The sequence below is a fragment of the Primulina tabacum genome, chromosome 5 (assembly GCF_025594145.1).
Source record: "Primulina tabacum isolate GXHZ01 chromosome 5, ASM2559414v2, whole genome shotgun sequence".
Lineage (NCBI taxonomy): Eukaryota > Viridiplantae > Streptophyta > Magnoliopsida > Lamiales > Gesneriaceae > Primulina > Primulina tabacum.
The window spans coordinates 39564255-39586782 of NC_134554.1; the positions used below are offsets into that span (position 1 = coordinate 39564255).

General features: G+C 34.7%; 3 protein-coding genes across 4 annotated transcripts in view; all 3 read right to left on the reverse strand.

Annotated features, from left to right (window-relative positions):
- Positions 1-447: 447 nt before the first annotated feature.
- LOC142544458 (uncharacterized) lies at positions 448-14247 on the reverse strand. The gene is made up of 9 exons (XM_075651502.1): positions 14085-14247; positions 9977-10304; positions 9682-9891; positions 9495-9587; positions 9286-9402; positions 8728-9201; positions 8403-8657; positions 8075-8319; positions 448-781 (listed from the first exon to the last, which is right to left on the reverse strand). The coding sequence occupies exons 2-9, from the start codon at positions 10019-10021 to the stop codon at positions 448-450; spliced, it is 1773 nt and encodes a 590-aa protein (XP_075507617.1). The 5' UTR covers positions 10022-10304; positions 14085-14247.
- On the reverse strand, positions 12764-13858 carry LOC142544459 (uncharacterized). The gene has a single exon (XM_075651504.1). It carries the CDS (start codon positions 13856-13858, stop codon positions 12764-12766), a length of 1095 nt encoding a protein of 364 aa, XP_075507619.1.
- Positions 14248-18051: 3804 nt separating the features above from the next.
- Positions 18052-22528, reverse strand: part of LOC142547645 (germacrene A synthase-like) — a 38562-nt gene continuing 34085 nt past the window's right edge. Inside the window, exons 2-7 of one of the 2 annotated variants that reach the window (XM_075656025.1) lie at positions 20414-20684; positions 19906-20281; positions 19513-19731; positions 19294-19432; positions 18951-19196; positions 18052-18401 (exon numbers count right to left, since the gene is read on the reverse strand). In XM_075656025.1, coding sequence (XP_075512140.1) covers positions 18105-18401; positions 18951-19196; positions 19294-19432; positions 19513-19731; positions 19906-20281; positions 20414-20684 — 1548 coding nt within the window. In that variant the 3' untranslated portion in view covers positions 18052-18104. The remainder of the gene's footprint in view (positions 18402-18950; positions 19197-19293; positions 19433-19512; positions 19732-19905; positions 20282-20413; positions 20685-22528) is intronic. The other variant, XM_075656026.1, reaches the window with a different exon arrangement.

Sequence of the window (22528 nt, forward strand, 5' to 3'; positions counted from 1 at the left end):
CTTAGCTGGTCTTTTTTTAAGATTTTTACATTTGCAACAAGGACAATGAATTAAATTGGGGTCAATATGGGGATTCTCTAAACAACCTCCTCTAAACTGTTCCACACCCTCCTCGTACTATTTTGACATTCTATCCGAGTGAATCCAAGATTTATCCATTTCAATACAGCAAAATACCAGAAATATATAACAATAAATTTGATCTAAACTTGAAAATATTACATTTAATAATGTCATTTTCAATTTAATTTCTTGAACGCACAAAAAATGAAAGAACACTACCTATTGATGAAAATAAAGCAACATTGTTCCTGATTAATTTTGATTTGAATTACTCTCACATGTGCCGAAAATTAAGAACCCAGAGACGGACAAACAAGTCGACAACAAGAAATTAACCAATTATCATTCCAATAAATACCATACCTCGGGAAACTGGTGACTGGACTAACACAGGTAAAGCAATATCATTCCAGTCAAAATGGAGAAGAAACAAAGGCGTAGAGGACGGCAATTGTGTATCTCAGTCGCTTCTTCCGTCTCAGTGCTTTGAACGGTGGTGGTGGTGGTGTTTTGCTTCCCTCTCGGTGAGTGAAACGGCGGTGGTGTTGGTGGTTCGAAGCGAACGTGGTGTATCTCTAGTCGCAGCTTCCCTCTCGGTGCTTGGAATGGTGGTGGTAGTGGTGGTGTTGTTCGTCCCGCCTTCTTCTCTCTCGGTGGTGGAACGGCTGCGGCGGTGCATGGAATGGCGGCGGCGCGGCGTGGTTCGAAGCGAAGAAGACTGAAATTAGGATTAATGAGGTGTAAATTCTGAATGGGAGCTTTTCATATTTATAGAGAAGTGAGTGCTATCATAATCGTGTATTATCCTCGCGTTTGAACTTTTAAATCAAACTTTAAATCTAGGATAATTATCATCAAATCTTAGATCTTTATCTAGTATCAATATCATATCAAATCTTAGATCTTTATCTGATATCAGTATCATATCAAATCTTAGATCTTGGTTTATTTATCCCAAAATTAGGCTTATCATCAAAATTCTTATCTCCTGAAAAAAATCGGGGTTTCACATCCCTCCCACCTTATGGAAAGTTTCGTTCTCGAAACTTGGGTTGGCTTGATCTTTGAATATAAGAATATTCTTCTCGCATTCTTTATCCCACGTGGCTTCCTTTCAGTATGATTAGAAAATCATCTAAAATTCCTAAATCACATCCTAATGATTTTTGTCAGACATCTTAATAACTAAAGTGTTGACTTACTCATACTTTGAATTATACTTGTATAACAATATTTTCTTATTATTACTTATATTGCTACACCTCAATTATAATACTCCTATTGAACAAGAATTATTAGAATCATTGAATCTACAACAACTTACAGTAACCCAATATTTACATACCTCAAAACTTAAAACCCATATAAAATCTTGGAACTTAACTCAATATCAATCTATAGCCTATTGATTTAAATCTCAAAAATTATAACTCAGTCGTCATAAAATAAAATTTTATTCAACCTTGTACGAATAAAATTAATCCTCAATTAATTCTTGTGCTAAATCTTACTTTCAACAAGATAATGATCTTAGAGAGCTCCAACATAAACTATTTTTATTGAATGACTTTATCCTTGAATCATTCTTAGTACCGTAACAAAAGTCAAAACTTATTATGATATATTTTCCTCAATATCCAGCAATATCTCATCACTTATTTTATTCACATAAGGTCGTAATCTACTAGTTATTCCAAAATAATATAAATTTCTTAACCTTAAGATATTGTCCCCCAACTTCATTTTAAACAAGATATTCCAAAATCATACATATTTAAAGTTAACGCTTAGCATTCTTAAGAACCCTAATTAATGTTCACACATTTAATTATTACCCAAAACCAACTTCTACATTAGAATATTCGAAACTTATAACTCTTATCTCAGATTTTCACATACTAATAATTTATTGTCCCCGAATCAAATATTTCATCTTAAGTCAGAAGCTTATGTCATCTTATCTCAGATAGATACAATCCCAACAATATAGGTCAATGCTAATTGTTTCTTTAATCTAATTCCATAAAAATCCGATAAACACTACAAGAAATGCGTTGAACGAGATTTTTCGAGAAATTTTCCAAAAATGGAAGGTTTGGAGATAAACATATGGATTGAAAGAAAACGTTGAGAGAATTCCAGAACAGTTGACATAATCGAATTTGTAATTTTCTTCAGAAAGTTATAGGATATACGAACTTTTCTAAAATGGAAATACGCGATTTTAGATGCCTAAACGAAGGAATTTTGCGTTTTCGGACAATGCCTCTCAACTTCGTTATGGATATTACTCGTTGGGTCGTTCTGAAGGAGACTAGATCGGCTCTTTGCAAAAATCTGTCTGATTTTTTTTATCCTTCTGGTAAAACTTTCCCCAACTAGATTATAAACCTGGCGGCTCTGATACCACTTAAATGTCACGCCCCGAGACCGGGGTTAGTCGACGTCGACGTTGCTCAACAATAACATAATCGTCAAACAACAAGCCTTGTAGTACAGTATATACCAAAACCAATTTATTTCTCATAATCAACAAAAAAATCGTCTTTACAACTTAAATACCAAAATAAACTAATTAAAAATGTTTTAAATAGTGCGGAAGCGATAAACTTAAACTAAGCTTTAAAACTTCTGGAATAACTTGGGATCTTCTACCATCCCCAAAATTGCTCTTGCTCATCTTCATCCATTTGCTCTTCGTTCTTATATGGGTGGAGAGGAAGTAAGAGGTGAGTATTTTGGGAAATACTCAGCAAGTGGGGGTGCTGTTCGAGACACGAAACAACATATACATATACTTGAATTCAAATTTTACATAGCATATCGTAACTTGAATAATAACGAATACTCATACTTCATAATCATAACATGTCATCACATATCATATTCGTACATCATACTTGTTTAGCATACTCATATAGCACTGAAAGTCATCTCAATTCCATGGTTTCCTGATATCAGTCTCCTATATAATAATCCTCTAAAGAGTGAGGTCATGTCCAATATGTTAATCCTCTATGGAGTGAAGTCGTACAACGGTAACCATCCCACCGTATAAGGATCATAGTTCGGAAATCCTTTCCCATATCCAATTGAATCCTAACAGTGCTTTGAACATAATAACTTGACAAATCTTGAAGAAAATATATAATGAACAAGGTATTATGCTCGAACGAACTTTCAAAAACTCAAGGGAGATTCGTACATAAATTATAATTTTTTTAAACGCAAGCAAACTTCAAAGAAAAGATGTGGCAACAAAAACTCACTTACGAAAGAATATATACATAACAAAAGCGCACTTATGAAGGACAAGTGTGCGTATTATAGTATAACAAAAACCCACTTACCTTGGACCTGGAAGAAAACATGAAGAATTCGAAAACCATAGAAGAATCGTGCAACTGGCACTTCGAAGACGCAGCTACACCATCGCCCGAAAAATCAGCCGTCTTGAAAAATTCATTGTGCCTTATTGAACCGTTGGATCGGGCTCAAATTTTCACAGTATGTTCAAAAGTACGTCGAAAAAGTTATGAACGGTGAAGATCGGGTTTTAAGTTGTTTTATCATGTTTATAGAGGAAAACCGTAGGTATGTTTTTTTTTCGCGCAGAATATGAGCAGTTTTCTTACGAAGGCTATAAACAAAAAACTAACCGTTTGATTTGGCTGAAATTTGGATATGTTATTATAAACATATGAAAGCATATTCTGAACAGTGGAGATCGGATTCCTTCTACCCGAGCGAGAGAAATGAATTTCTGAACATGGACAGAATTTTGATAACTCGTGCAGAATTTTTGGAAGGGAATTTCGAAAATTAGAGAGCAAAACCAAAAATTTGATGTGTAAATGAGGTGTAAATTCTGAATGGGAGCTTCTCCTATTTATAGAGATGTGACTGCTATCATGATTGTGTATTATCCTCGCGTTTGAACTTTTAAATTAAACTTTAAATCTAGGATAATTATCATATCAAATATTAGATCTTTATCTGATATCAATATCATATCAAATCTTAGATCTTTATTGATATCTGTATCATATCAAATTTTAGATCTTGGTTTATTTATCCCAAAATTAGCCTTAGCATCAAAATTCTTATCTCCTGAAAAGAATCGGTGTTTTACATCTTAGGCTTGCTTTATTTATTTTTCCTGTGAAGTATTGTGGAGTGTTGTTGTTGGATTGGGATTTGATGATGGAACGGTGATTTGGTGGTGGTGTTGGAATCAAAGCAATTGAATGGCCTAAACACTCATTTCGTCTCAGAAATCCATAAAGCAAGCTCTAAATCCCTTCTGTTCTTCATTTTCTTCAACTCACTGGAACCAAAACCCCAATCCGTAAGATCACGTACATTTCAACTTCTTTGATAGCCTGTAGGACTAATCCATACTTTATTACTGTATCATTTTCGTGTCTCGAGTTTCTTGAAATTCTAAATTGGGCAACAATTACTGGAAATATGTTCTTTCCTTGGCTGTTGCAACTACAGCGAATTCCTTGAAAATAATTTTAGTCATTACTACTCTCGATTACCAATCTTTGAGCTAGGTACAATATATGATATCCCGAGAACGCTTGATAATGATCCAGGATTCCTTCGGTTTTTGAAGAGTTAAATTCCTTGGGGATTATACACTCCTCTTGGTCTAGTAAAAAGATTTTACAGTAACATGTTGTCTCTTTAGCTTAAAATTCATCATCTTCTTTGAGATGTGTCGGTTCCTCGGCCCAAATCCCGTGGACTCCACCATGTCTCTGAATTGACTCCCTCGAATCATTGTGTTTTGATTCATACTTCTCTTCTTCTCACCATCAATATGATTACATCTCCATTTCTTCTAAAAAATCTTTCCTTTAGGAACAAAACATTTCTTTATTTCATTCCTTGGAATTACCTGCTACCCATTCTCTTTGATGACCAATCCCGAGCCTTCTTCTAGGAGTTTACTAATATTTATCTCTTCTTGCAGTGATTCCTTATGCACTAACTCCCTGGGCTCTTCTTTCATTAGTTTGAAATTCTCTAGAAATATGACAATGCGTGTATCACAATCTATGGAGACTTAAAACTTTCTCACACAAAAGTCAAGTGTTCTGCGTTCCTTCACATCTTCTTCGCTAATTGATTCATTATATTCATCACTAGATTTGTTCTTCGTACCCGATCTACCAAATTTAGATTTGATTTTCATCTAGCTAAGCTTCTTTCTCCTAGAAGCAGCTCGTTCCATGAATAACCTTCTTTTTGTGTCCAAATGAGTAGCTTAAGAAACCTTTTATGATGGGCCACTCTCCAAGCTTCACCAAACTCCCTCCTAGCAAGAAGCACAAATCGAATTCTCGTTACCTGGTCCTTACCTCTTGGACTCGTCTTTGCTCACGTGTTCATGTCTAACATGTTCAACAGATTTTCTCCCAAGTTCTGATCTTCTTGACTTGAGGTAAGATGGATTCTTACTGTCATGGTAGTTCATGGATATTTGATGAGACGGCTTCCATTGAAACCACTGGTTTTTGTCAATTGGCCTTCTCGAGAAATATCGGTTCCTCGGCCCAAAGACCGTAGACTTGCCAATATTTCTGAAATACTTATGCAGAACAAATCTAACCCGTGAGAACCACGATTTTTGACCATGTACTTATTTATTTAAATATAGAAATGTATAAAAATGTATTATGATATTATTGTAAAAAAAATAAATTAGAAAATATTAAATTATACATGGTATTCGAATTTTCAATAAATACACGAAATTCGAAAATCTAGTACAATATATTCAATAATTTTGAAACTTAAGTATAGGATATCAATAAAATTTGGAAGAAATATTACACGCAAGATAACTTTTGCTCAACAAAGAAATTAATGAATTCAACGTAGTATAGGTACATCATGAATATGTACAAGAAAGTAGTCTACATTCAACCACCCAGTCCAATATAAATTTTGAAATTGTATATACTTGGGAACCAAGTTTTCGAAATTTGGTAAGTTAATGTGTATCGAATAATTTCCCACAGGAGTTAAAAGAAAACATATTTTGATAGTTTTATCATAAAGTTCCAGAAAAATCTTATTGAATTAAAAGTTTAGCCTACATGCAAATTTTATGTCACTAAAATTTTAAAACGTGATTTACATTGGTAAAACGTGATATTACCTCAAAAAATTAAAAAAAATAATAATAAGTATATTGTATTTTTATGCAGTTATGCAACCGACGATTTTTTCTGATATGAAATGTGACATTCCCGAACTGAAGGGCGATAATTATAAAATATGAAAATAAAGAATTCTTCTTCAATTAGGGTGTAAGATATTGATTAATATGCTATACGGAAAGACGAACTGTTTGTTATTGTTGAAAACAACATTGCAGATGATGTTGATCTTTATGAAAAATGGGAGTGATCTAATCGACTCTGAGTAAGGTTCATAAAGACCAAAATATGTGCTGATATACGACGTTCCGTCGATCATCATAATAATATCAAAGAATTTCTAAATGCTATTGATGAACAATTTCAGTCTTCAGATAAGGTATTTTCCGTCTTCCTAATTATGGAATTCTCTTTATCAAGGCTCATCAGTGTGAGAGGTGTGCGAGAGCACATCATGAATATGCGGGACATAACTGCTCGACTCAAAACACTTGAAGTGGAAATGTCTGAAACTTTTCTTGTGCACTATATTTTATGCACTATTCCACAAAAATATGGACCCTTCAAAATTTCCTCCAACACACATAAGGATAAGTGGTCAATAAATGAATTAATGATCATGTGTGTTCAAGAGGAAAAAAGTTGTTAATAGAAAAAAATGATAATGCTTCTATGACTACACAAGGAAAGTATAAGAAACAGGCCAAAGTCAAGGAAAAAGGGAAATGAATAATTCCACCCCAACCTGAAATCAAGAAAGAATAAAGGGAAATGAATAATTCCATCCCAACATGAAATCAAGAAAGAATCCAAGTGATTATTCTGTAAAAGGACAAGACACATAAATTTAAAGATTGGCTTGAAAAGAAAGATATTCATATTTCATTTGTATGTTATGAATCTAATATGATTGATATGATTTATAACACATGGTGGATTGATTCTGGTTCTATAATTCATGTTACAAATACCTTGTAGAGTATGTAAATCCTAAGGAACCTCTAGAAAATGAGCGGAACATCTATTCGAGAAACAAGATGTCTTCGCATTTGGAGGCTATTGAGACTTGTTGCCTTATATTGGATAGTAGTTTTATTTTAAAATGAGAAAAGACATTTTAGGTCCCTAGTCTTTCTAGGAATTTAATTTCACTTTCAAATCTTGTACCCCATTGATTATTCCTTTCATTTTTTGGATAAATCAATAAATTTATTTTATAAATCAAATATTGTTGTAAATGGTACAATGATTGATGGTCTTTTCTCTATTTCTTTACAAAATAATAATATCACTATGCATGTTCAAAAATGTATTAAAAGATGTGTTATAAATGAAGATTCATCTATATCGTGGCACAGGAGATTGGGACACATCTCCATAGAGAGGATTAAAAGATTAGTGAATGATGGAATACTTAGTACTTTAGATTTTACTGATTTTGATATTTGTGTGGACTGCATAAAGGGAAAGCAGACCAATATGTATAAAAAGGGTGTGAAGAGGAGTACATAAATATTAGAAATCAAACGTTCAGATATTTTTTGTCCAGATATGGACATGCAAAGTCCGAAATATTTCATCTCCTTCGTTGATGATTACTCACGATACATGTATATTTACATGCTTCATAACAAAAATGAAGCCTTTAAGGTTTTTACGGATGAAGTGGATAAGCAATGTGGAAAACAAATTAAGATCGTGAGACACTACTATAAACTTGTCAGTCTTGTTGTCTTTTTATACAGATGCTTACAATTTCCAACAGAATAATGTGAATATGATAAATTAATTAAGTTTATACAGCTTAAGTGGTCAACAAACAAAAGAAGAAGATTTACCACATGTACACAACTATACAATTGGCAGATATTGGATCCAAACTATAGAAAGGAATGATGTCTTCAAGGTGCAGAAGTAGTTCGTAACTCTCGTCAAATAAATCATGATAAAAAAGCAGTGATAAATTTTGTTCATCGGTTAGAGCACGTTTACAATAACAATACAAAAGATGTAAAGATCTTGGCACACTTGAAGACAAACCAATCTTATTTCTGTGGTCGACATTTTTCTTCTTTTGAAGCTTCTAAACATTGCAAATGTACATATGTTAGCTGCAATATTGAATTATTTATGATACTTTAAATTTAAATATAAATTGACATTTACCTCATCTTGAATTACTACGAAGTGTGCTGGCCAAGCTACATGTGTTCCAACAGCATCACCAACAGTATCACATTCGTTTGGAATTGGAAATGGCAAATGTGCTAATTTTTCCACAGCATTATCAATGGATACGTGCATGCAAGTAATGGGGGATGGAACACCATGAAATAATTTATCATCCGCATTGACATGGACAATTGTACCGTAGGCAACAATGTTGGTCCTAGATTCCAATGCCAATGCAACCGGCTTGCCCTAGAAGACAAATAATCATGTTATAAATTGATACAAATCATAGTCATGGACAATTGCAATAATCAGATACCTGCAGAAACTCAGCATTGCTCAAAGTTTTCACGTCATCATCATGCGAAGTTGCATAGTTGCTTGCACCCTTTTTGATTTTATCGTCACTCATGGGATGCAACTTTACTAAGCAACTACCTTTTTCTTCAATGTCAAAGTTGCTTGCACCCTTTTTGAACATTTCTTCAAGTCTCTGTATGCGTGCATCTTGATCTGATATGCGTGCATTTTGTTCTGCGATTTGTGCATCTTGTTTTGAGATTAATATCTTTGCCTCCATCAACTCCTTTGTTTGATTAAGAAATATATGGTCATCACCAAAAGGACTCTTCCATACTCTACCAATATTAAAGTAGATGCTTGGAGTGATATGACCTCCAACACCTCTCACACGACCAGAATGTTCATATGAATCCAGAGCTTTCGTAAGGATATCATTTTTTCCCTCTTCATATTGCAACGTACCCTCGATTTTTTGTTGCACATAACCATCCTGTCATGCACAAAAGAACAAGATAATTACTAAAAACAGTTATAATGAATAAAAATTATTCATTTTCATGTATTGTTTGCTTACAATCTTTTCTATTGCCGATTTCAACTCATCGCCTTCATATTGACCCTTCTTATTGACTCGTCCTTTCTTCCACATAATTGCTCGATTTATATCATCATCGTCACATAACTCATCTGCCTACAAACAATATGTATGTTATCAACAAATTTAAAAATCACATAGCATGGACTTAGTAAACTTTTCGAATTAACTCAGTTTCTCATACTTACTATTTCGTCGGCGAAACGTGCATATCCTTTGCGAGACATACGATGGGGGTATATGTTTTGCTTTCTTCTCTTCTTTTGTTCATCACGCAATTTCTAGTTAATTGAAAATTGCCCACATATATCATATGTCAATTGAAATAATTTGTTATGGTCTACTAATTTGAAAGTAACAAATTAAGAATCTTACCATGAAGTCATCAGACAAGCGACTGATTACAAATGAACTCCAATCATCTCGTGTAATACCAAACCCAGTAGGTGGTTCTTTCAAATCCTCAGTGTGATCCCGCTTGTTAAAAATGAACTTTTGAGTGAGAAAAGCTTTAAACTGTCGCCACTTGTTATTTGCAGAGTTCAGACATCCCTTCTTCCAGCTTTGATCAACATTGTACGTCAGCTGTAGAAGTCATATTAACCCATAACATTAAACATATCATAACCATATGAAAAATAATTAAAATAGTCAAAACATTATAACTTACATTAACCGATTCCCATATTAAATCTTTGACATCATTTAGAACCATTTTCCAAGTCTGATAACTTATCTTTACCTTTTCTCAAACAAGAACACCAATATAACTTTGCATCTCACCTGCAAATTCTCCAACTGGCTGTCCCAATTTATTGAACCTCACATCCTTTCTGATTCCATGAACCCTTTGCCTAACAAGCCTATCCAAATGTGTACGGCCTCTAGATGATTTTGTTGTTTCCGTCTCTGTAGATTCCAAAACTGTTTCGCCCCCACAACTATTGTCATTGGCAGAATATGCAGTATTCTGTTTAGGCTTCTCGTTCTTTGACATCCTGCAAGCATTTACAATTTGTTAGGCAATCAGAAAAATGCATTATGCAATGCATGTCATAAAAAAATTAGTACTCAGTTCTTTATTTTTCTTTCTACATGAAAATGTAATATGCAGAACAGTAAAGGAATGTAACCTATCATGCTGGTTCAAGTCATTTAGGATTGCACTTAATTATTGTCAATCCAATACCCATCACAATGTTCACGAATGCATGGAGGTTCATTTTCATCTATTCCATCAACATCCATTGATATAAACCCTCGCGTAAAACATTGATAGTGGGATACATCATTCTCCAATTCATCACCATTCATGTAGTGAATATACTCTCTTCTGGGACTTGCAAGTACAACATGCCATGCAGGATCTTGAGGATCTTCAATGTAAAACACCTGCTTTGCTTGACTGCCCAAGATAAAAGAGTCAGACTTGAATCCAATTCTCTTCAGGTTTACCAACATGAAACCAAGATCATCAACTTTAATACCGTTAATATTTTCAACCCAATTACATTTAAACATTGGAATTTGAAACATTTGGTAATCAAGTTCCCATATTTCTTGAATAACTCCATAAAAAATCATGTCTGACACAACTGGATTTTTATCCTTTGCACTAGCAACTTGCATTGTCGTTGCGACTAAGCTTACTCCGGAATTTTGCACAACTCGTACATCATCTCGCTCTTTTGTATGATAAGTGACCCCATCAATCAAATAACTAGAGTATTTTAACACTTGTTTGCTAGGTCCGCGCGCTACCCACTTCAATTTTTCTGAAATTTCACGAATGGAATTGCCAACTGCACTTGCAACCTATATTTCACAAAGTGCTAAAATTTAACCCTAAGTTTTAAAAAAACTCCATGATATTGATATTTAGACAACTTACAGTATCACGTAACCAGTTAATAAAGGTTCGGTTATGCTCATCTTGTAACCACCTTTTGGACTTTGCTTTATGGGGAAATTTTGCATCCAAAAATGTCATGTGTTCCCTGATGAAATGATTAAGGATAAGTTAACCAATTGAATGTAAAAGAATAGCAAGAAAGTATTACTAAGTCAAAGAAATTACTCGATATAAGGCTCAACGTCAACATCATTTTCCAGTAGATAACGATGTGCTTGATTCAACTCATCATCACTAGTGTAGTGCATTACTGAACCAGACAGAGGCTTAGTGAGTTGTGCTCTCCGATGCATTGATGGGATACCAATTGTATCTACACTAGACATGTAGTCCGAGCAAAATTCCACAGCCTCTTCAGCAATATAACGTTCGGCTATACACCCTTCAGGCCGATTGCGATTTTGCACATAGCCTTTCAATATCTTCATGAATCTTTCAAATGGATACATATGCCTAAACCAAACCGGTCCACACAATTTTATTTCGCGTACAAGATGAACGGTTAAATGAATCATTATATCAAAAAAAGATGGGGGGAAATATTTCTCCAGTAAACACAATATCATCACAATCTCTCTTTGTATCTCATCCAACTTTGAGACATCTATCACTTTATTGTATAACACATTGAAGAACCCACACAACTGAGTGATAGTATCTCTAACATGTTTAGGTAGGACACCTCGTATGGCCACTGGAAGCAATTGTTGCATCAAAGTGTGATAGTCGTGTGACTTAAGGCCAACAAGTTTCAAGTCCTTCATCGACACGAGGTTTTTAATATTAGATGAGTAACCCGTAGGGACCTTTATTCCAAACAGAGAATTGCAAAATTTTCTATTCTCAGACTTGCTTAGAGTATAACAGGCTGCTGGCAAATACGTTCTTTTCTCCCCCATCTTTGGTATCAAATCAGTCCTCAAATTCATCTCCATGAGATCTGGTCTTGCTGCAACTCCATCCTTCGTTTTTCCTGGAATGTCAAGTAACGTACCGATGAGACTTTCACAAACATTTTTTTCAATATGCATCACATCAAGAACATGTCGAACATGTAGATGTTTCCAATACTCAAGTTCAAAGAATATAGATTTCTTTTTCCAACATGATTTCTCATCACCTACCTTCAACTGAAGCTTCCCACTCATTTTTCCCAGACGATAATTAATTCTTTCAACTCTTTCTAAAACTTCATGCCCAGTTAATGGTTTTGGTGCGAGTTTAAACTCTTGGTTCCCATTAAATGCTTTCTTTTGCCTTCGATATGGATGACTTGTAGGAAGAAACCTTCTATGGACTGTATACACAATTTTTCTACTATGCTTCAACCTCGTCGAATATGTTTCTTCACCACATATTGGACATGCATGATATCCTTTCACAATACAACCTGACATGTTCCCATACGCAGGAAAATCATTGATCGTCCATAGTAACACAGCTCTAAGCGAGAACATTTCTTTTCGATATGCATCATATGTATCAACACCATTATCCCATAAAAATTTTAATTCGTCAATTAGAGGTGCTAAGTAGACATCAATATCATTTCCCGGTTGTTTGGGACCAGAAATCAACAAAGTGAGCATCATAAATTCTTTTCATACACAAACTTGGAGGAAGGTTGTAAGTGATCATCACAATTGGCCAACAACTATATGCAGAACTCATCGAACTATGTGGATTCATGCCGTTTGCTGATATGGCCAATCTTAGATTTCTTGGCTCGGAAGCAAAATTTGGCCAGTTGTGATCCACTACTTTCCAAGAGGGTGCATCAGCCGGATGACGCAAGTATCCATCACGAATTCTTTTATCAGCATGCCAAGTTAATTCCTTATATATCACCTTCTGCTGAAACCATCTTTGAAATCTGGGAATAGGTGGGAAGTACCAAAGGACCTTTGCAGGAACTCCTCCATTTATCGTAGAATTTTTACCCAACTTCCACCTTGACATCCCGCAAATAGGGCAACTGGTAAAATCCTCATACTCCTTCCGGTATAAGATACAATCATTAGGACAAGCATGAATTTTCACATAATCCATCCCTAAAGCACATAAGCTTTTCTTTGCATCATACAAAGATAAAGGCAATTCATTGTCATCTGGAAGCATTTGCCCAAACAAACCAAGTAAATCAGTGAAACTTTTATCACTCCAACTATATTTTGCCTTCAAGTTATATAATTTCACAAGTGCAGATAACTTTGTAAATTTAACACATCCAGGATATAAAGGTTTCTCGGCATCTTCAAGTAGCTTATGGAATTGGTTTGGATTCTTAGCATAACTAAAATATGCACCATGTACCATACTTATAGGTTCCTCGGTAAAATATTTGCGTTCATCTTGCCCTACTCGATCACTATCATTCATTGAGTTCCCGAACTTAGATCTTTCGCCATGCCAAATCCATGTATGATATGTTAAATCTATACCATTACAACACAAATGAGCCCTTATAGTGTCAATAACTTTCGTCTTTAGATTACCACATTTTGCACATGGGCAAGGCATTGCATTCGGATTGTTAGCGTTTCGCGATGCAAACTGCAAGAAATACTCCACCCCAACCTCATATTCATGTGACAACCTGTTCTTTGACATCCAATCTTGGTCCATCCAATCTTTGTCCATTATACGTACCACTAACCACCCATCAATGAGTCAAATCCTTCAAAACAATTGTACAAACATTATTAAGTTGGTGTTCAAAAGAGTTGTAAACAACAAAATTAGACATCAATGTTGTGATGAATCTATCAACAATGCTCGTGTTACATAGCTTCATTCGTTGTATTTTTGTGGCGATGGCTTTATCAAAAATGACATTAATTTATTTCGTAAATATGCAGAAACATACCTGCAAGAAACCGTCGCCACAGCTTTTTTACCGACTGTAAACTTGAAAGTAAGCAAATTTCCTACCCCACTGTCACCTTCAATTTTGTGCACATAAAGAATGAAAAATTCATATCAGGCCCATCACGTGACACAACTACACTTGAAAAACAACCATAACAAAGGAATTACCGCTCAAATCCGCATCAAAGAAGCTTGCTCAGACTAGCTAAAGTACAAGCTTGAAGGATTTATATTCAATGAGAATAACTCAAACTTGTTCTTAACCCAAAATTCATATAATCAGCTTGTATGAGCTCAATTCAGCCCAATAAAATAAAGCAATTAAAACTTGAGCTCGACAAGAAATATAACATTCTCGACTCATTCTTTATATGCGTCTGAAACTACAATATTTAAATCACAAAAAACCACGAAAAAGGCACCGACCTTTGCGAATGTACTCTTCCCAGATCCATTCTTTCCCATCACAGCATGAACCTTTCATATCCAACAACCAAATTAGGAGTCAAAGAAACTGAAAAACTATGTGCTTACAACTAGAATTAGAGTAAAACCTTTATTTGTCTCAATATTTACTTTTGTTCAATAAAAGATATATATATAGTTTTAGTTTCCCTCTCAACCATCATTATTAATTCGTCTCACTAAAAATATACATGCTTTATCGAAAAAAGAAAATATCAACAAAAAAAAGGTTTTGCCAAAAATTTGCAAGGAAAAAAAAACCTAGTTTAAGCAAATTCTCGAACACCTACGCTACAATATAAAAGTGGTCATGTGATTACAAAAATATTCAACTCGAATCCTTCCAACAGATGCAATACATCACCGTGGAACACAAATTAAATTCATAAAGCCGATTTGAATGCAACAAAAATGTCAATGTCTTTCCGCATAATATCCATAAAACGGTATATAATATTGTGATCTTCAAGATTACACAGCAGAATTGTGAAAAGATAAATTACATTTCGTTATCAAACTATCATCTTGCCCACTTAACATCTATACCCGTCCAACTTAGCCCCCACTTAACTGTTTATCATAATTGCATCAAATTGGGTGGAAAAAATACATATGCAGCAAAATGGAATAAACCATATCGACATCATTTTGTATACCACACAAGGGGGGAAAAACTTAAATTAGGTACCTCGCCTTCGTGAACCGTAAGATTAACGCCTTTAAGAATGGGCTGCTTGCACTCCGCGATTACGGCGGAGAGATTTTTGACAACAAGCAGGAGTTTCGAAGCGCCACCGCCGGCGGAGGTGGAAGAGGGCAGGGTCTCAAAAGACTGTGTTCGCTTTTATGCTTTGTGAAAGGGAAAGGTAAAGCAATGGGTAGCTCTCTCGATCAGACTGTGTTCGCTTTCTTTGCTGCGTGTTGCAATGGGTAGCTCTCTCGATCAGATAAAAGATAATGGTGTCTTCTTGGCGAACCAAGGTCGCGAATTTGATGGCTAGATCGCACGGTGGTCGGCCGTTTTTCCTTGGCATTGAGAAGCGGCGGCGTCGGATTGGGATTTTGGGGGGAAGAGGGCGATGTAGCGTGGGAATGGGTTTGGGTTTTCTTTCTTTTTCTTCTCCCTTTTATTGCAAGTGTATATAACACTACAAATTTTTTTAAAAAAAATTATACCACAACGGTTTTTGTAAACCCGTTGTCGTTAACCATATAAAAACCTAAGAAAAGACAACGTTTTAAAAAACTGTTGTCATAGCTCTAATAAAACCAGCTGAAAGACAACGGTTTTTAAAAACCGTTGTCGTAGCCCAAAAAAACACAATAATAGACAACGGTTCGGTGGAGAATATTATGGTAAATACATTGAGAATGGACAGACACCTTGTCCGTTTGCGAAGTTTCTCCAAGAGCATGGGAATATGTATATATTAAATCGAGTTCCAACTAAGGCTGTTCCAAATACGCCATTTGAATTATTAAAATGTTGAAAACTGAGTTTGCAACATATATACATTTGGGGTTTTCATTCAGAAATAAGAGTTTGTAACTCACATGAAAAGAAACTGGACCCAAGAACTATAAGTTGATATTTCATCGGATATGCCCAAAAATCCAAAGGGTACAGATTATATTGTAAACCTCAAAACACTAGAATTTTAGAATCAAGAAATGCAAAATTTATTTAAAATGACTTGATTAGTGGGAGTGATCATTCAAATGACATAGTTTTTTTAGAAAGATCACAATAATTCACAACCCCTCTTATTCAAATGATAGATTGATCGTTATTCACACTCCTCAAGACCAAACAAGTGTTAGGCAACCGGTTACTAAAGTTCCAAAAATCGCTGATGAAAATCTAGTAGATCAAGTTGTTAATGAAGAACAACAAGAAATTGTTGATCAACCAAACAACCTAAGGAGATCTACTAGAATTAGAAGATCAACTATATCTAGTGATTATGTTGTGTATTTACAAAAATTGGATTTTAACATTGGAGCTGAAAATGATCTTGAAACGTTTTTAAAATCCATTGGTTGTAATGAATCAAAATTATGGTTTAGTGCTATGAAAAAAGAGATGAATTCTATGGCATTTATTGGAGTATGAGATCTTGTTCAGTTGTCTGATGGTGTAAAATCCATTTGATGTAAATGAGTCTTCAAAACAAAGAAAGACTCATTAGACAACATTGAAAGATATAAATCAAAACTCATAGATAAAGGATTCACTCAGCAGGAAGGAATTGACTATAAGGAGACTTTTTCTCCTGTATCTAAGAAAGATTCTCTTCATATCATTCTAGCATTAGTTGCATATTTTGACTTAGATTTACTAAAAATGGATGCGAAAATGGCTTTTCTCAACGGAGAATTAGAGGAAGAGGTTTATATGAAACAACCTGAAGGATTTTTCTCTAGTAACGGTAAACATTTGGTATGTAAGCTTAAGAAATCTATATATGTTTTGTTTCCAATATAGTTGGAGTGCTTAGAAGGTTTCAATTGGAGGAAAACAGAAAACTTACAAATTATTCGATGACCGGAGGTAACGCTTGAACAGCTTCCGCATATTGTTTACCATGTTCATAGTTGTGTAGAAACATGATTTTGTTGAAAAACTCTAAAAAAAATGTCATTAAACCCAAAAGAAATGGGTCACACCTTCAAGCTTATTATCAATCTTGGAAAATAAACGGAAGATCATCCTCATTTCAAGGTATATATACTCTATTTTTTACTCTAAACAATCTCTAGTTTCCGGAGTACATTTCTTGAAGTGATCCCTGACTTAAGCGCCGGAAGGTTTTCTCCGGGTATCCTCAAACACCTCTAACATTGTTCGTGATATAGGTGGCGACCCCCAAAGTTTACTTGTGAGAACCACTGAAGGATCATCTAGACACACGGATTGACTGATCACTCAGATCTACTAATTTCGGTAACATTGTATATTTACTGCATCAACATCTTTGCCATGATTGACCATTAAGTCAATATTGAATTTTGAAACTAGTAATAATAGTATAATCTCTTGCACCTAATAAGTTTAAACAACATAAGAAATAGAAAAAGAACACATCATCATCAAATGAAAATTAAGTTGAAGAATTGTCTCTCCATTGGGAAATAACAATTAACACAACTTAGGTAAACGTTTGTCCAATTTACAGACGCATTAATCTATTCAAACAGGTTCATGAACAATTAAAAATGTACGCTGATGACAATGAAATTAATGCATGCACCTCATATTAAATGGGCAGTTAATTAGGTGTTTGATCCTGGTCAAAAATCTTTTTTGATTTGTAACATTCTTTAAATAAAAACACATGATCTCAAGTTTTGTATTATGTGTTTTTTCCAAAGGAGGTTATATTTTTTAAGAAAAAAATTCCTTAAACATTAGATAAAGTACACGAGGAAACATAATTTTCTAGCACAATACAACTAATTATTTTAAATTAATTTTATTCAAAGTTAAAGGTCACATTCTTGATCAAACATAGTTAACAGAAACAAAAACAATGCTTACATTGATTTGAAATGTCTAAATCTTGAAGGGTTCGATGTACATTGCAACTATGAGGGGCTTTATAACCTTTTCTGGTTGAGTATATCCATCTTCATTGTTCTTGTATATAACATCTATTACCCTTGTGATGTTGAGGATTATCATAAGAACCTCCTTCGAACACGGAAATGGTCTCTTGAAATCCTCATTAACATCCTTCCACGCATCTGTAGTCATTTCCTCAATCTTATTCATTGCCTCTTCCATTGTCACACCGTAATCCTTCATGTAGCAGTCGATACCGGTGGATTTTTGGCCTCTTCCTTTTTCGACCTACGAATATGTTGAGCATATGTAAGAGATACTGATTTAACCTACTGAATAAAGTAATATACACATGCAAGCTACCTCCGGAACCCTAAGAAACTACCTTTAAAACTACTGAATAAAGTTTAGATTGTGTTTGGACCGAAGTATTTGTGATAAAAGGATTTGAAAAGTATAGATCATTTTTTTTTTACTCAAACTGATACAATGGATTTGAGACCAAATCCACTGAAATCATTCCATCCAGTTGCAATCTTTAGGTATTTGTAAGGCCGTACAATTAACTTGTTCATGGACTGAGGTTAATCATTTTCATGAAATAAAAATATATTTGAATTGATGAAAGCATATATGATAATGATTAGTTTCACATGTACGTGGACCTTGGAAATGAAGTTCAAACCTATAAGATTAGAAAGAAAGATTTTCCAATTCCATCAGGTATCTAGGCATAAATACTGTTAAAAAGCTCGCCTTTTCCTTCATGTATCGAAATCATTAATCTTTTACAGATTAGACTTAGATATATAGACATCATGGTCATCCAGTTTGTACCTTGTATGTAGCTTTATCACCAACCAAACGACTAATTTCTAGGCTTGCTCCAAGAATCCTCGGCATCATATTCAGCCATTCGAACTCTACCTTCGTAGCAAAATCCGTTCCCATCAATGATGCATTCGAAAGGAAGAAGTAAGCACAAGTTGTGAGCGCGTTGCTAAGGTACTCCCAAAATGGTGGCAAGTAACCCTCAATAAACCACTTGGCCTCCACATTGTAGCTCCTCACTTGTTCTTTGAACTAAACAACATCGCATACAAATTACAAACATATATGTCGGATTCAATATAATCAGATGAAATGATTTTATCTTGTAATATAATGAGAAAATTAATACTGCATCTATCGTATAGTCGACGGCATAGGATCTTCCTTCCTTTGCTAATTCTTCCTTAAATCCCGCATAGAGTTTTAAAATGGCGGTATAAAGTGGTTTCATGTACTCCGGGAGTAGATCAATCTCTCTAATATCCCACCTGAAACAACCAACAACGAATTATTGAGCAGAAATTTTATTTGTTAAGAGCCAAGTTGTGAATTTTTTATTTTTAATTACCTTTGAATTGCTTTAGTGTATGTATCTAGTTCTTCAATTGTACCATAAGCATCAAATGTATCATCGGTTAAAGATAAAAATTGGATGACTTTTGTCAACATAACTCGAGCTCGAGAAAATCGTGGCAAATGAGACGCTCCCATTGCCCAAAAGTAACACTCGACAATTCTATCTCTGGCATAAGGAAGTTGGGATGTAAGATTCATTTCTCTCCACCACCTGTAAAATAACAAGAACAATTAATTACAAACATTTTAAGTTTCAAGATATGCATGTTAAAATTAATGAACCTGTCCAAAAGTAAGGACTGTCTTAAATTGTCACTTCTTAAATCTTCGTTACATAAAAATGTGTGTGTGTGTGTTCGACATTAAGTTATGACAGCAATGTTACCTCGACACTTCATAGAGTTCTTGTTTGTGCAACATTTGCACTGCATTGTAGTCTAATTTAGCAAACTTCAAAAGTGATTCATCTCTAGAATATACATCCTCCTCGTAGACAGTGATGTAATGATGTGACTCAAATCTTGGATACCCCAAATGCAATGGTTGCACGAGGGCATGCTCGACTTGTCTGTTGAGGGGTGATTGGAGGTTTGTTGCCATGGATTTGAGGCAGTCTTTTGTGAAAACAAGGGCATCTTCCAGTATATTTTCTTTGCGCTTTCTCAAATGTGCTGCTTCATACAAACTCAATAAACCCCTAACATCACTTTTAAGAGACTCTTTGAACTTTCCATCGCCACCCCTGAATTTGCTAAATACATCTGATTGAAACATAAATAATAACGATAGTCAATCTTTCAGAGGATAATTATGGTATATATCTTATACACACACACACACACACACACAGTGTACGTTTATATATGTATGTATATTTCTTGTATTGCATATACCAGAAGTTAAGTGAAGTCCATGTTGCCTAAACAATCGAAAATGGATTGAAACTGTGTTTAAGTCATAGGCCTCATCTTCATAATTTGTATTCAGGCCAAAATAATGCTCCAATTTATCTTCGATTTCGTCGTCAAAGTGATACGATACGCCAAGGCGTTCTAGTGCATCGATCAAACTCATTGTATCCACCATTTTGCTTTCTGGATTTGTTAACTTAGTCTTCACTTCATCTTTCAACAATTCAATTTCCTTGGAATATTTTTTTGCTATCTGCATAAAATACATCAATCAAACATTCTCTTATAATTTCAAAATGCATGAAATAGATTAAATTAGCAGGAACCCTTTAAAGATATGATCATATTAAATTAGCAGGAACCCTTTAAAGATATGATCATATTAAAATCGATATTATACCAGAAGCAAAATTTAAACATCCTAAATTTGTATTTATAATCTAACATGCATGTCTCTTGCATGTGAAGAAATTTAGTATCAATATAGCCTATAAACAAAAGTTTCTACTAAAAAAATAGGGCAATTCATCCTGGATAAACGAATTTTTCCAATCATTTTTTCGTTGAAGTCTAGATAATCGATTATAAAAAAAATGTAAACAACAATAATAATTGCATGCAAGCCTTTTTTAAAATATAAACATGTAAAATATACATTGCGAGTGTTGGAGTAGGTGTCCGGCAAGCCAACTTGTGGCTGGGGTTTTTATTGACTCTAATGCCAAACAATCTTTATTTTATTAATATTTTACGATTTTATTCGATTATGGCATTATACTTTATCTGTATACCCATGCAAGCTGCATAGATAAAGTCCTTGAATATACAATAGGTACCATGAGGTCTGTGTCACAACGTAAGATCATGAAACTCATTAGGAAGTGTACCGTATATTCTAAACAGGTTCCTAGTCGAATCAGCCGCCTAAAACAAATTAGACTTGTTTTAATTATGGATTAAGAATCCATAATATTGCTTAATAATTGATTAAGAACTAATTAGCCAAAGACCATGATTTTTGAAGGATGGAACTCTCGGCCATCTCTTGAAAATTGAGGGGAAAAATTTGGCCACAAGTTTCTTCAACCGCCGTGTCGCTTCGTCTCCGGATTTTGGAAATTCGGAGAATACAGTCTCAACGCGCAAATCGTTTGGATTTTCTAGTGCAAACCAAACGAGGAAAACAGTTTTCGATCGTGGACCTAATTAGGCGATCATAGGAGAAGAGCCGTTCGTAGAGATTTACAAGAAGAGCTATATCCGTTTAAACATCAGAATTGTTTGGAGTCCAGTGTTTAGAACGAAAAGGTATAATTCTAAATACCCTATGAATGTTTTGAACACACGACGCCCAAGACCAAAATTTTTAAACTTCCGTTGCTTCTTGGGTGCGAGAATTTGATGTCCCAACAGTGGTATCAGAGCCAGGTTATTCTCAATCGTGTGTTTTAATTAAATTGTATTGAGTTTATTATTTCTAACCGCGTAAGAATTTTATGAAAAACGCCCCGAAAAATTATTTTTGAAAAATCTGTTTTTGAAAAAAAAAATTAAAATTTGGTCTGCCTGGAACAGACGCGCGCACAGGGCAGCGTAACGTGCGGGCCAGGCGCCGAGCGGCGCGCCCGCAGCGAGCGCGCACGGCAGGCGCGCGGCGCGCGCGCAAGGCCTGCGCGCCTGTGCGAGCGGCCAACGCACAGCGGGCGGGCGGCGCGGACGGGTACCCGAGAACATCTCGGGCACCGCGCTGGGTCGTGGGCTTGAATTGTTCGGGCCAGGGGTAATTTTCTGATTTTTTAAAATTTTGGGTTAAATTTATATTTTATGAAATTACGGACGATTTTACCCCTACAATAATTTTTATAAAATTAATTTCTTACAAAATAAATAATTGAAATATGATTTTAATTATTTATGGTAAAAGTTGTTTTACAAGAAATTTAATTATTTGAAATTAAATTTAGTATCAATATAGCCTATAAACAAAAGTTTCTACTAAAAAAATAGGGCAATTCGTCCTGGATAAGTGAATTTTTCCAATCTTTTTTTCGTTGAAGTCTAGTATAATCGATTATAAAAAAAATGTAAACAACAATA